Source organism: Haliotis rufescens, unplaced genomic scaffold (assembly GCF_023055435.1).
Source record: "Haliotis rufescens isolate VD_foot unplaced genomic scaffold, xgHalRufe1.0.p SCAF_7, whole genome shotgun sequence".
In the NCBI taxonomy this organism is placed as follows: domain Eukaryota; kingdom Metazoa; phylum Mollusca; class Gastropoda; order Lepetellida; family Haliotidae; genus Haliotis; species Haliotis rufescens.
In genome coordinates, this window is record NW_025964361.1 from 37736490 (window position 1) to 37752407 (window position 15918).

A 15918-nucleotide genomic window follows, 5' to 3' on the forward strand; every position below is an offset into this window, starting at 1 on the left:
AATGTTGTATCAGTTGTTTAGTATACTTCCTGAACCAGGCTGTGTGTTTTTCTGTTCTATCCCTATCACAAACGATTTGTGGATGAAGTGTGACAATTAAGGACCATGTAATCATGCAGTGAGTGAGTGAGGTGGGTTGAACAGCGCTTTTAACAGTATTCCAGTTATATCATGGCGTGTCAGCTTAATGTGGGAGGAAAGTCGGAAGTGATGCAGGTGTCAGACGTTTACCAATTTGGTGAAACCCACGAACAAGGGTATGGTGCTGACAAACCTAGAAACATAATCGGGACAAACCGCCAGGATTCGAACCCGCAATCATAAGATTCTGGCACAACACACATGCAATAATTTTGACGTTCAGGTAAACAAAGAACATATACACTGTGCACCCCACCCACTTCAGCCGTTGGTACGAAGATAGCTTGCTGTCGGGTTACGTTTGTCTGTTTTGATTGCTGCAAACAGTTCAACACAACTGTTTCGGATCCATATATTGACGATACGAAGGCAACCTGTTCAGTAGTTTGAGGGAAACATTCGCACAAGTCCTGGCTCACATCAGGCTAGTCCCTACATGCAATACACACGTTCTCTTCACGTTACCAGAATGTCAGGTAATTGACGTCCACTGAGAGCTTTCAAAGATTAATCTGTAAAATACCCCGCACTACATATATCTACTTCGGATGTTCTCGAGGATCCGGCATTACCAACTGGTCTTCCATGACACGACTGAGATCCGAACTCTAGCGTAATGTGTCCGCACTATCTGGAAGTCTGTCATCCCGACGTTGATTGCGTTTGTCGTTTAGACTTCTATCACAGGAAATATTTTACAGCTCAATGAAGTATAAAATCAATTTAAGATAAACGGTTTATTTTTGTTTATGGAAAACAGTTTTCAAAAGAAATGTATTTATTTGTTCGTGAATTACTTTTGTGTGAAAGCTTCAAGAGATACCGTATCTCTCACAGTTTTAACTTGTCCAGTATAAGTTAAAATTATTGTAGACAGTCCTTTATTGAACGATGAGTAGGATCAGGTCATTTTATTGTCAATCTCGGAAATATAAGTTAAATTTAAAATCCTTGTCATGGCTAGAGATTTTTATTATTACTTCTACTGACTCAAGCGAATATATTTCATGTCAAAACACTTTCGGAGAAGATAATTTATATATATCCCACATACAAATAACTATAAAACATCAATGCCAAAAAGAATAACCAGTCTCGATTCTCTACCGAAACAGGTTCCACAAGGCAAAATAGTTGTGAAAATCACTGAAAAATCATGGGTAAAGGGTAAGCATGTGCTTACATACCTGTAGCATCGTCCGGTAACACTTTCTATTAACAACTCTCGGAAACAGATTCCAGAAGGCAATATACTGGTGATCAATATGTAATGCATCATTTGTATCCTGGTAACTTGACTGGGCTTTCATTATGTCCGGAACAGGCTGGTCATTCTATTCTGTGTGACCAAGCATGACTGTCCGTCCAGTGATTTGTTGGAACTGACCAGAGGTGGTCATTGCGCTGGCTGACCGTCTGGAACTTCCATTGTTGCCTTCATGCAAACAAGGGGCGTTGGGGTAGCCCATGTTCTTTCTTCAAGCCGATGGGTTCGATTCCTCACATGGGTGCAATGTGTGAAGCCAACTTCTAGTGTACACTGCCGTGGTATTGCTGGAATTGATAAACGACCGGTACAACATACTCATCACAGACTGTGACAAATGCTCTGAGTGACGCACTCGAGACTTAGAGTTATTAAATGTATATTTACCATACCTATAGATTTTAGAAGCACGCCATGTTTTCCCCCCTGGGTTGGCTATATAACTTCAAGACATTGCATCTACAAATGTTGCTGTAACAGTATGTGATCAATAAAGCATTTTGTGAAGCGGTTTAAAGATGAGCATGAAGGGGAAATGACTTCCGCGCGGCAGTCAGCAATATTAATATTTCAGCTACACCACCACAGCCTTTAAATAATCAAGTTTCGGCCCAACAAACCAATGGTTAATTATGTGGGAAATTAATCACTCAGTTTTAACTGACAGTAAAATGTTTTCAGTGAGTTTTTAAGTGACAGTCAAATCCTTAGTCAGGCGTATATGTAATTAACAAAAAACGACCGGGTACAATATGTGTAGGCGCTTTGCTTGGTATCCTTGTCCAACTATCCAGCCACAGGAATGCTGTGGGTCCGAAATAAGTCCTAATTGTTATCCACATATACTGCTTTACAGAATAAGTCTGATATGGCTTAACCATGTCTGTGTATCTGGTTATTTTCATCGTTCGCAAACCTTATGTCGGGAACGTATTGGGTTGTGTGTATTTACCAGGTCGTTGTTGAGGATATAATGACTTCAATTGCAGATTAAATATGTGTTTCGGATCTTTTGCTACCATGTCATACAAGGCTTATCAAACCTAATTAACAGGATCTTTGTTTATCCCTTGTCGATATGTTCAATCTATGTATATTATTGCGAGGAAACTTACAAGGACTGTGAGTAATTGTTTGGATGTTCCGAGTTTCGGATCTAAAGATCCAAGCCAATCGGCTCTTACAATTGGTTAAATGTTACGCGATTGACGTCACCACGAGGTTAATTTTGACCTGTTGGAACTGGAAATTGCACCCAAAAAAATCCGAGAATTGACAATATGGTTATTATGAATGGGTTGTAACGACTTCCAGTAAGATCCGACGTTATCATTCATGGGCCGCTTAATCCGATAAGATCCGAACACTTAAACTCATAATTCAATGTCCACGGTGAACAACAGCAAGTGTGAAACTAATATCACACTTTCTGTGTCTGGACGCAAGACTAACTTATCTAGAAAAATATTTTGTCCTCAGAAATTCTATTTTTTCAGCTACAGCTACAAAACCAGATAAATCTTTACTTAAAACGTTGAGCCTGAAATTCTGTTTTAAAGAACACCTTGCAACGATGTAATTTGTGGGGCAGGCAATTTCTGTATAGTTAACATAATAAAAATTTTGTCAAGAGTTTTCGGGGACAATATGTAATACCCCCTAATGAAGCTTTGGAAAGAGTTCGGAGGACAAAATAATGTTCGAGAGATTGTATGCCTCTGGAAATGCAGTATTGGCAAGCAAGAGCATACACATGTAGAATGGTGTACATTTATCGTACTGATACAGTGACATGAGAAGTTTGTAACATGCCTAGGTATCATTGTCCTGTTTGTAATTGTAACTGTAAAGAACAATTTATGTGTAATCCTGACATCATTTTAATTTCATTAAATATATTTCAAACAATTCCTTGGCATTCTGATTGGGGGAAGGGAAAATGAACATGTATTTCCTTGAAGTAAACAATTAAATGGCAATGCTGGCGTTTATCTTTCACAAATTGAAATACCTGTCGGCAGAATATCTGATCTGAGGTATTGCTTGCGGTCTATGTAGCGAGGAATTAGCACTTTTGGACGCTGTGAATAATTGACGTTCAGGCTCCTCTCAGAGAAATATGGTTCATGGTTTAATAAAAACGCACTCAACGTTGTGGGTTTCAATTTTAACAATATCTACATGCCTCCATCGATCTACTTCTTTATGAAATAATATTGCAACAATGTAGCTATTACTTTGAAAAGATTAATTATGAATAAAATATATTTATAACTTTACCACTGTAGATATTTCAATGTCAACAGTACCATGTATACCACTATAATTGTGTGAACTTAAAACCCCTTGTTCTTTGAAACAATAACAAATGTTTCCGGAAATCAATGTTGTGTAAGCATATTCGAGTTGTTTTCATAAAATATTTGTTTTCTACTTTTGTATTACATAAATATTTAAACGGAAATGTGTCATATTCTCCATTCTGAGGGAGCACGGGTTGCCCAGTCGTCAAAGGCGCTGCGATTCGCTGTGCAGAGTTGCGTCCCTTGGTCACGCCAGAAACCTATGATTGTGGGTTCGAATCCCGGTTCGCCCCGATTATGTTTCTAGGTTTGTCAGCACCACACCCGTGCTCGTGTATGGTGCTCGTGGGTGTCACCGAAGTGGTAAACGTCTGAGACCTGCATAACTTCGGGCTTTCCTCCCACATTAAGCTGACTCGCCGTGATATAACTCAAAATAATGTTAAAAGCGGCGTTAAACCCAACTCACTCACTCACTCACTAATAAAAAACATTTACAACACAGAGGTTATTGAAAACCGCTGCACAATGCAACCACTGATACTAAAGCGAACATTAACTGTCGGGCAGAAGAAAGTATACACCCATGTCTGATGGTGTACAAAAGGAAACAAACAAGAAACGATCATTCGATAGTGATGTATGATGCGGGTGATTATAGGCAATAACATAAGCGACATGACATGCATCAATGATTCCATCATATCAATGAGTATCTCACAACAGCTGACGTGCACATGACGCCTTGAAGAAACAGGAGTGGGTTGAATACGGGTCTTTCCCACATTTCGAGCCTGAACACGTTTAGCTGTTAAATACATCTGAACATCTAAACATGTTTGGGCTGCGACAAATTTATGGTACAAGGAACGTGTTAAGGTTTGTGTTTAGGATCTAAACATAATTTTTACTGTGCACTGTCTTTTGCCCGTAAGTTCATGTAGACGGCGCTGTTGACAGTGTGTCAGTTTATGATGACGTCATCCCTGCCCGGGAATAAACCGTGAGTCATGCCTCAGTGGGTACCCTAAGTGATTGACATTATGAGCATCGATCCAAGCAGTTGGGATACGATGACATGCCATGCACCGAGACACCAGGTCTGACCACCCGATTCACATAGTCGTTTCTTAGGACAAGCATATGTTGCTGGGTACCTATATTCTTACCCGGATTCCCCAGTGGTTTACAAGTTGGTGTATATATTCAATACTTCCTGAATTGGGCGCCATAGCAGCTATGTATCAGATCATGCATGCTCCACGGGAAATTAGAATGTGATGCGGAATCAATAGCTTAACACAACATTTACGTCGCTCATTTCACCAATACTCGGTTTTAAGTTACTTTAGGGCTCTGTGTTTGATTTGCAGGTACTTTTTTTTAAATTCTGCCCTCATAGCACACGATTTTGTGGATGAAGTGTGACAATTAATTTTCATCTGATCTGTCACGTCCACACATGACGAAGTTTTGTGAAGTTACAACCGTTTCGGATCCATGTATTGACAAAAGGCAGGCAACCTGTTCAGTGGTTTGGGGGAAACATTCGCCCAACTTCTTCCTCCTACCGTACATACAATATATACATTTAGTTCACGTTACCAGAATGGCAGGTACTTGACGACCACTGACTGCTTTCAAAGATTAATCTGTAGAATACCACCACTACATATATCTACGTTGGGATGTTCTCGAGGATCCGACATTACCAACTGGTCGTCCGCGTCACGGCTGGGATCCGAACTTTTGGGTAGTGTCGACACAAATTACTATATAATAATCAACAGCAAGACTGTCCTTATGACGGTCGTTTTGGGCTTCTATCACAGGAAATACTGTTTACATCATCAAACTTTTGCAGTAAATGAGCTGTAAAATCAATTTCAGATAAGTGGAGTATTTGTGTTAATTGAGGAACAGTTTTCGATAGAAATATGTTTATTTGTTCGTGAATTACTTTGGAAGAGAATCTGAATTTTTACAGTTTTTCAGAATACTCTAAAAGATACCAAATGTATCTCTCACAAATATAATTTTCCTATAATAATTTTGATTTAATATAGATAGTCTTATATTGAATGGTAAGTAGGATCAGAGTGCAGGTGGACAAAGTGATCTTAGCACTGAGGTGATCGTAACTCCCATACTTTAACACATTTTACGACAGTCGTAGTGCTAAGGTTGTTTTGTACAACGGCACCCATGTCAGTAAATAAGAGTAAAATTTAAAATCCATGTCATGGCTAGAGATTTTTATTACTTCTACGATGATTGACTCGAGCTTGATATATTTCATATCAAAACACTTTCGGGGAGATCCTTCAAATATCCCACATACATATAAATATAAACATCAACGCCAAAAAGAATAATCAGTCTCGATTCTCTACCGATTCCTGCAGGCAAAAAATTGATGAAAGTCACTGAAAATCCGCGTTAACACCAGGTGTTCGCGAAAAAGGTAAGCATGTGCTGCTCTACCGATAGTACCGTCCGGTAACACCTTCTATAAACCAGTCTCGTAAACAGATTCCAGAAGGCAAAAATGCTGGTGAAAATTATATGAACGGATCACTGAAAATCAGTGATGACACTAGGTGTTCGCGAAAAGGGAAAGCACGGTCTGCTCTATCGGTAACACCCAACGGTAACACTTTCTATTAACAAAACACATACATGATTTTTCCCTGTAGTATCCCACATACTGGTATTATTTTCGTTATTGGCAGTAATATTCCCTTTAGAACGGTCTGGAGAATTACCTGTGGTTTGTCATAAGTACTGCTTTAATACTTAATGTTACCTATCGTGCTGTCTGTCGACTTGTACAATGTGTAACGCATGATCTATATTCTGGCAACTGGCATTCATGTCATGGTGAAAATCACTGAAAAATCACTGAAAATCTCGCGTAAAGGGTAAGCATGTGCTGCTCTACCTGTAGCACCGCCCGGTAACACTTTCTATTAACAACTCTCGGAAACAGATTCCAGAAGGCAATATACTGGTGATATATATGTAATGCATGAACTGTATCCTGGCAATTTGACCTGGCCTCCATCATGTCCGGAACAGGCTGGTCATTCCATTCTGTGTGACCAAGCATGACTGTCCGTCCAGTGATTTGTTGGAACTGGCCAGAGGTTGTCATTGCGCTGACTGATTGTCTAGACCTTGCATTGTTCCCTTCTCGCAAACAAGGAGTGGTGGAGTAGACCTTGCAATGGATAGGTTCTCTCTTCACGCCGAATGGGTTCGATTCCCCACATTGGTACAATGTGTGAAGCCCACTTCTGGTGTCCTCTGCTGTGGTATTGCTAAACGATCCGTACACCATACTATCACAGTGGCAAACGCTCTGAGTGACGCACGTCTCTGTGAGATGCCATGCTAGGTTTTGGAGGCACAACCAGGTCCCTGTTGATCCGAAACTAGACGAAACTGTTACTGACAGCTAGCTGATCGTTTATAGGATATATCCGATATGGCTTAACAATGGAAGTATCTGGTTAGGTATTTTAATAGTTAGTAAATCCTAGTCGCTGACGTATAAGGTTGGTTATTACCAGGTCAGTTTGTGTCTGTGCACACTCGATTAGAAACTTCTCTTTTATTGCGGATCAAATATTTATGTCGGATCTCTTGCTACAATGTCGTCGTAAACCTCGTCGACAAATCTCTTATTGACACCCTGCCGCTATTTTCTATCTGTGTAGAGTATTGGAACAAAATTTAAAAGGACCGTGAGTAATTGTTCGGATGTTCCTAGTTTCGGATCTAATTACCCAAGGCAATCGGCTCTTACACCATTTTATGTTACGCGATTGCCGTCATCACGAAGTTCAGTTCGCCATGGAAGTTTCCTGGGAAATGAGACAAAATACAATCCGAACTGGTAATATGGTTATTATGAATGGAGTTGTAACGACTTCCAATAAGATCCGACATTAAGATTCAAGGGCCGCGAAATCCGATAAGATCCGAACTCTTAAAACCCACAATGCACACAGTGCACATTAACAGGACATGTGCAACTAAAATGGGACACAGTTTGTGGGGCCGCTGAACTGTCAGTTTAATAATATATCAATACTTTGCTCCACTGTTTCAAGACTAAATGTCACTGACACTAAAAGCGAAATTCACTGAAGCGTCTGATTAATCCCCATGCACAAGCTTCGGAAATAGCTTGGAGAAAAAATTAGTTTGGAGATGCGTTTTATGAAACGAGAGAGCGAAATTATGAAGTAAAAAAGCCCTATGCCTCTGGAAATGACTCTTCATATCAAATTATATTTAATGTAGTATTGGCAAGCAAGAGAATATGAAGGGGTACGGTTATCAGACAGGTACTGGTTTGAAAAATAAATGCATGTGACTTCCGGTGCAGTCTGATACAACGACATGAGAAGTGTATAACAGGTATCATTGTCCTGGCTTTTTCATTGGAATAGTAAAAAGAACGATATGTGAGTAATCCTGACATCAGCTTTTTGCATAAGATATCTATCAAACAAATCCGGCCCAATTTGATTCCGGGAATGGAAAATCAATAATGATTTCCATGATGTAAACAATTAAATAATGTTCATGCCGTCGCTTACTTTTATTCAATCTGTGAAGCATACCTGAAACAAGCTTTGGGTCTGTGTGTATGCATCATGAACCGCGTCCATTTTCTGACAAAGGAAACATGCACAGTGTATGGTTTCATAACGCCACGCGTCACACCTGGGCGACCAACCAGGTCAGTTGGCAGTTGCAAAAATTAAATCAATCAACACCTTGACTACAATACCCAATGCATTTTTTATAAACTTTGTTTTCCAGAAGGAATAAGATATCTAGCGTTTTTAGAGATATAACGAAACATTTAAAGTCTGACAAAGAGGATAAAATGTTGATGAATTATGACCTACAGCTGTAAAACAAACACTATTCTATAAATCTTCACCAGGTTTTGAAACTGGCAGGTGAACAACTCCACCATTAATGTCGGTCGGGGCTTCCTACGGAGGAAATTGCTTCTTTTACATAAAAGGAGCCATAGAAGAGATCCTTTGTTTCTCATAACATAATTCTTTTCATTTTAGAGAAACCTTATTTTCATCTTTTTCTTTTCATATTACTGTTAATGCCTTTGTAAAATTAGTAAATCTGGAGATTTGACTAGCTGTACAACCTGAAACATAAAATACACACACTTGATTCAAACAAAACAGGAAAATACTTCAGTATATACCCGAAGACCCTTTGAGCGGCGAAAGATCTTGTGTGCATAAAGGGAGTTTTGACAAGCCCGCATATCTGGACTCTGTTTTTGTATGTATACACCTGAAAATTGGATATCACAAAGAAAATAAAAAACGTTATCGAAATGTCACCAGGGCCCCGTTCCACAAAGTGATCTTAGCGCTAAGTCGATCGTAACTCCCATTCTTTAACACTGACGTACGACAATCGTAGCGCTAAGATCGCTTTGTGGAACGGGGCCCAGGCTCTCAAAGGTTACCAGGTTATCAAGAAGTTACCAGGCCCTCCGAAACACTGCAAACCTAAGGTCTAAAACACAACTATGATACTCGAGTCACCATTGAATACATCCCCATTTAATAACCATTTCTTATGTGTTTCATTTTAGCAACAATAAAACATGGGTGTACAGTACTGTACACTTTCTTATGACACGAAGTTTATGTGTTTATTTATGTGTCGGTTGACGAAAAATGTTGCTTGGTGGACACGGATGATTTACATTCCATGTGTTTATGGTTGCACTGTAGTGTCTGTGAACAGATTGGGTGCTACAGGTCCAATACAGGGGAGTTATTGATAAACATCCCACTACGCAAACAGAACATTTAAAACGGACATATCTGGACGGCGCTGTTGACAGTGTATCATGATGAGGTCATCCCTGCCGGGGAATATAGTCTGAATCATGCCTCATTGGGTACACGTGTATGGTTAGTATTTGCAACTTAGCATGGTCAACTTAAATACATTCTGATATATATACTCACCGAATAGAAGAAACGGCGAGACTAGCATGTACAAATTTGATTGTTGTTTAACCCCGCACTCAGCAATATTTAGTGATGTGACGGCGGACTGTTAACAGTCGAATCTGACCCGTGAAGATCCGGAGTAGAACTGGTCTTCAGCAACGCATACTTGCCGTAAAAAGCGACTATGTTTGTCGTAAGAGGCGACTAACGGGATCGGGTGGTCAGGCTCGCTGACTTTGTTGATGTTTGTATCCCAATTGCGTAGATCGATGCTCAGGATGTCAATCACTAGATTGTCTGGTCCAGACTCGATTATTTACTGACCGAAGTCATATAGCTAGAATATTGCTGGATCCAGCGTTAAACAGCAAACAAACAAGCAAAAAATGATAATAATAATCGAGTCTGGGCCAGACAACCCTGTGATTGACATCATGAGCATGGTCCACGCAATTGGGGAACGATGACATGCAAATCAGCCAACTCACCAAGCCTCAACACCCAATGCTTTTAGTTGCCTTAAACGACAAGCCCAACTTTCGTGGGTAATAAATGACAATGTAGAAACAGAACGTTTCTCATATCAATACACCGAAATTCGATTAAACTGTCCTTTATATTAAATTTTCAAATCCCATTTTGTTAATTAGTAGCAAACTACAAACGCGTTGTACCGCAACGGATGCACACTCTTGGTCTATCATTTACATTCAAAATAATCCATCGAGGAAACTATTGATATCTTCAGCTTTGAAGACTGTATCCATTATTGAATATGCACAATGGAGTTTCTCCTCGGTGGAATCAAAGTGAATGTATTGTTTATCGATCACTCGACCTTGACCTTCCCTCCTGGCAACACGGGAATTGAACTAAAACGCGGCGGCTGGGCTTGATTTAAAGAGACAGGTCGAAAAACAAGCTTAGAGCTGGAAATATGTGACTCTTAAATCTACCCAGTCACACCTACGCAAGTCCTACAATGTCTAGCATATTTGAACAGTCGCTGAGAAAGGTCTCACACGCTTTGTATAAGCCATACCAGCAAATTTATTCCTTACAAAGCTGAATGCAATCTTCACACCTCCGCATTCCTCTGTTCTGTATGACAGGCCAACTTTCTATACTAAACGGGCGGTTATATATCTCATGAATATTCATCAGATGTGATCAATAATCGTAAGAGCGCTCCAAGGCGACTTTCCCGCTCTTGGTGGGTGTATTTTGGGTGCAGGCGCTGTTAGCTGCACACGGGAAGCGGTGACGCTGTAACAAACCTCATTCGTCATTGTCCCTGCCCAATTTGACCCAACCGGTACAAGCTGAGCAGACGAGACCGGGAACGTGAGATCGTCTGCTTCTACCTGGCGCGAGCGTACAGTATAGCAGACGACCAGTCAGACTGAACACTCGGCTCGGGGTTACATTCTGTAGGATTTTCGAGTGGACTGACTTGTGAATCATTTTCTTTTATTGGAGTACCGGTACAGGCTTTGTATCAGACAGCATGGGGGAAAAGGAAGGTAAGTTAGCTTTGTGCCATGTATACCTTGTATTACACTACAGCATGTCAGTGTATACATATGGTTTTATTATATACCTCTTGATGTATACATAATATATTGAAATTGTTATCGGGGCAAGCTGTCCTCGTTTGCACAACTTCGTGTGGGATACGGATAGTTTATCTCACAAAGATTATCTGATTATTTTTTTTCACTGACCAACGTTCATAACGCTGTGTTGGGATATAGCAGTGGAACTTATAGTATGCAATCGTATTACGGTATTTAAAAAAAATCGTCTCGCGGTGTTAAACGAGCAAAGTACATATATGCTTGATAGAGCTGACTTCTGATACAGATATCCAGAAGTAAGCGATCGTCGTGACATGAAATCAATCAATAGTGCAAACATCAGCTGATGACTTGTCAAACGGTGCTATGTGTACCTGATCAGCCATCTGTGGTCAGCCATGTCCAGTGTGGAGCCAAAGTGGCACGTGCATGGTTGGAAGAACGGCCAGCCAACCAAGCACATTGACATTACCGCGAGTTGTAAAACACGCGTGAGTGTGCTCCTGGAAAAAGCGGTCCCTCGGGGTTAACACTAGCTTCTATGATATCAAACTATTAAATTTTGATGTTATGTACCGCGGCGTGAAGTCTGGTCCAACAGTATAGACATTGACAGACCAATTAGGAACCGTTCTTTGTTCTACGGGTTTCAGAAGATGACTAAGCGTTGCTTGTCTGGTTTGGCTCGGTGCCCATCAAGATTTATCCAATTTGAATTAATATTTCAGAAAACCTAATATGTGTTCGAGCCGGATATTGTCTACCTCGATTGACCTGTATTTGACATGCATGCAGTGTTGTATTAAGTAGAATATTTACTGTGGTCCGTGGACGAATATTTGGAAGTGGACATTGCTAAAAGGAGGTGATGAAGTCATAAAGTTCGCCTATGGCGCCCTTGCGAGGCATGACACAATTATCCGAAGTCTGGGTTTGATCAGATTTTAAAAATACTACGTTTAGTATAAAAGTAGGTCATGTGGAGCTGCATATCCCTCATGCGTAAATCCTCTGTTTCGGAAAAACTGGGCTATTATATTGTCCCCGAAATAAAGTTGTGTATACGGGATTCGTTTAATAATTCTGTAAAGAACCCTCGATTTTCTTCACCCTAGAGCTGAAAATGATATGAGAATGGCATGCTAGAGCTGAGAAGAAATTCGAAGGGATGCTAAAGCTTAGAAGAGGGCTGGAGTGGGATGCTAGAACTTAAACGGGGATGAGAATGGGATGCTAGAGCTGAAAAGGGGATGGGAATGGGATGCTAGAGCTGATAAGGGGTGCTAGAGCTGTGAAGAGGTTGAAAATGGGATCATAGAACTGAAAAGGGGATGCTGGGGGTGCTAGAGCCGAGAAGAGGTTGAAAATGGGATCCTAGAACTGAAAAGTGGTGGAGAATGGGATCCTAGAACTGAAAAGTGGTGGAGAATGGGACGCTATAGCTGAAAAGGGGTGAGAATGATATTATAGTGATTCTTGTATTAAATATGCTATAAAATATGCTGCAATATTTATCACAATGCAGTCAGTGATAATCAGTGATATAATTATATGGATTACCTTTAAAAGTTAATGATCGGATAATATGTCACATATTTGCCCTTTCGATGTTTATCCTTATGTTTCATTAAAACTAAAACGTATACATTTTATGAATACCCCCGACAAATAATTAATACATATATTCGAGGTGTATAGATTGAGTCTTCCTCATTTATCATGAAGTGACATCGCTGTTAAACAGTCTGATAAATAATTATACAGAGGTTCTTGTATACAATATACAGTAAAACATGCTACAATATTTATCACAATGCATTCAATGAAGGATATAATTATATGGATGACTTCAAACTTAATGATCGGATAAAATGTCATATATTTGCCCTTTCGATATTTATCTCCATACTGTACTTCATTGAAACTAGAACATATACATTTTATGAATATCCCCGACAAATAATTGAATCATATTCGAGGTGTATAGATTGAGTCTCCCTCGTTCATCATGACGTGACATCGCTGTTAAACAGTCTGGTAAATGATTATACAGAAATAACGGCCTACTGTCAAATTGTCAAGTAAAACTAAGGCATCTCCCTACAATCTTCACTCAAAGTTGACCTATCAATGTTTTATTTCTCTTGATCACAGTCTCATCACCACACGTTTGAGTGACATATCGTCATGATCTATTTATCGCCGTGAGCTACACGTTTGTTGCTCTATGTCATTTGGAACATTCCATTCAGTCCCACCTTGGCGAGTTTTTCTATTTTCCCACTGGCGACATCGAATTATTGGCTGCTAACTACATGTTTTAGTGAATGGTTAATGCGGTCTGCAATTACGAGAATAAAGTTTAGAGCTTTTCCGCTTGAATTTCATATAAAAGTAAATAAATCTGTGCCACAAAATAATAAGCGCTGAATTTCTTTTGAAACTTCTGGATAACGTAGAAGACAGTCTTGAAAAATGTCATGCATTGGCCACGAAGGAGTGCGCGCGGACGTGAGAGAAGACAACTGTGAAATCTACCAGAGACTTAAAATAATTCCTTTAAGAATGCGCATGGACGTGAGAGGAAACTATTTGCAGGTTTTAAGATGTATATCTGCCTTTGCTAAGATTGTTTGTTCTTAGATACTTAGATCTGCATGTTTTAAACAAAACACATTCGTGCGTATTAGGCATATACGTTTCACCAGGCCGCTGTTGATCAGACTTAAAACACATTACCCCAATGATATTTACTCGTGAAAGGAAACCTCGTTACTTCATTCATTCATGGTATACACTTAATAGGCGGTGATTATGTTATTTTATTCGTGTCGACTTTTGATCCTTTGTAGGAACCATTTATCGTCGTGTCAGAACAAATATCTAACATTAAATTGCCGGAAGGGGATTCTTCTATAAGTCAAACGGCCATCAAACTACCGTTCCCTATCGCCAAACGAGTTCAGTGTTATCAGTCCAATACAATTTCAGTAGTAAGAATATACATATGGAAAAAGAGGTTAACAACATAATTCACGGTACATACATTTCCAGGGGCGGTCGGGTAGCCAAATGGTTAAAGCCTTCGCTCGTCACGCCGAAGACCCGGGTTGGATTCCCGACATGGGTACAACGTGTGAAGCCCATTTCTGGTGTCCCCCTCCGTGATATTGTTGGAATATTGCTAAAAGCGGCGTAAAACTATACTCACTCACTCATTCACATACAATTCCAATACGTTTCCAATCGCTTCAGGACAGGGAAACAAACAGGTTAATTAAGCCACGTACGAGGACACTTTACCTGATGCAAACGCAAACGCAAACGCAAACGCAAACCAATTATTAATAGTCTGCACTTTTAGACCAACTCAAAGGCGATTATTGGTTTCTGTAATCGCTAAAGTAGATTTTACGACCTTTTAGTCCGCCGTTATTGACCCTCCCGATCTGTAATTACCTGTCACAACATATAGCTCATGGGTTTTGGACCATCTCTCAATCATTATCTTTTTTACTGGGTTATTTTGAACACCCGTAAGGGTCATCTCTGCTGTTTGCTCTCATTAATCAATTATAGCCTTTAATCAGGATTGTGGGTTTGGAACATTACATGAAATCAATGTACTCCAGCTGGTAGATTGGGAAACGGTTCTCCCCCGTGTGTACATTGTATACCAGGAAAGGCTATATTAGACAGGTTTATATGCCTGTGTATTTGGACAAAAAGAAGAAAAATATCGGATTCCAGAGAAAATGGAAAATGTCCTATACTTGTGAAATTCTATGTGTTTAATACCATTGCATTTGGGGAAATGTGTATAAGAAAATATTGTGACCAAATTTCTTCAGTTTTTGAAAGGACTTCATTGAACTGATGTTTTAGGTTGCCATGGCGACTAATACTCGTTTATTATGGTCCATTGCATCTACTTACTGTATATGTTGGTGATAATAAGATATGGAAATTATTTCGATAATTAAGATCCAGGCTATAGGTAATCAGTTTTGAGGATCTGGAATAAAAGGAATATGGGAATCGAACCAAGCCTTCGGCGTGCCGAACGAACGCTTTACCCACTAGGCTATCCCACCGGCACTCACAGCCTTGAACCCGGAGCTGTCTGCATATATTACCCTTTACACGACGTCTTACCACGAGAGGCGGTAGTCGGGCCCAATGGCTTCCTTGCATGTCCAGGATCATAGGCATGGATCTGTGAAGGTGTAAGGAGTTCCATTGTTCTCCCTGCGGCATTTTACTAAGAGAAAACCATGCCCAAATTCCATCCTGAGTGATATTTTCTAACATTTCCCCAATGATGCATTTCAATAAAGTAGAATTATTCAATCTCCAAATTGGGTAGCAATTCCCTTGCTCGAAATAGAAAATTTCAATTTCACACTAAATATTTGATAGGTATCCACGTAGCTGGATAATATACATGTACTAGAATATAGGCCGAGAAATCGGACACTTAGTCATCTAGTTATGAATCATGGGACGTTATTCAATAGGTATGTATGAGCTGTTAATGCACAAAGGCAGGTAATAGAGGGATAATGCCACATTCATACACTAATTCTATGGCTTTTCTGCGATTTGGTTTACGATGTTGA

At 39.9% G+C, this 15918-nt stretch overlaps 1 protein-coding gene across 4 annotated transcripts in view; it reads left to right on the forward strand.

The window, feature by feature from the left end:
* Positions 1 to 10903: 10903 nt before the first annotated feature.
* LOC124144153 overlaps positions 10904 to 15918 on the forward strand; it is a 43843-nt gene continuing 38828 nt past the window's right edge. For 2 of the 4 annotated variants that reach the window (XM_046513405.2, XM_046513404.2), the window contains exon 1: positions 10906 to 11245. In XM_046513405.2, the coding sequence (XP_046369361.1) occupies positions 11230 to 11245 (16 nt within the window). In that variant the 5' untranslated portion in view covers positions 10906 to 11229. Of the gene's footprint in view, positions 11246 to 15918 lie in introns of all 4 variants that reach the window. The other 2 variants (XM_046513407.2, XM_046513406.2) reach the window with 2 other exon arrangements.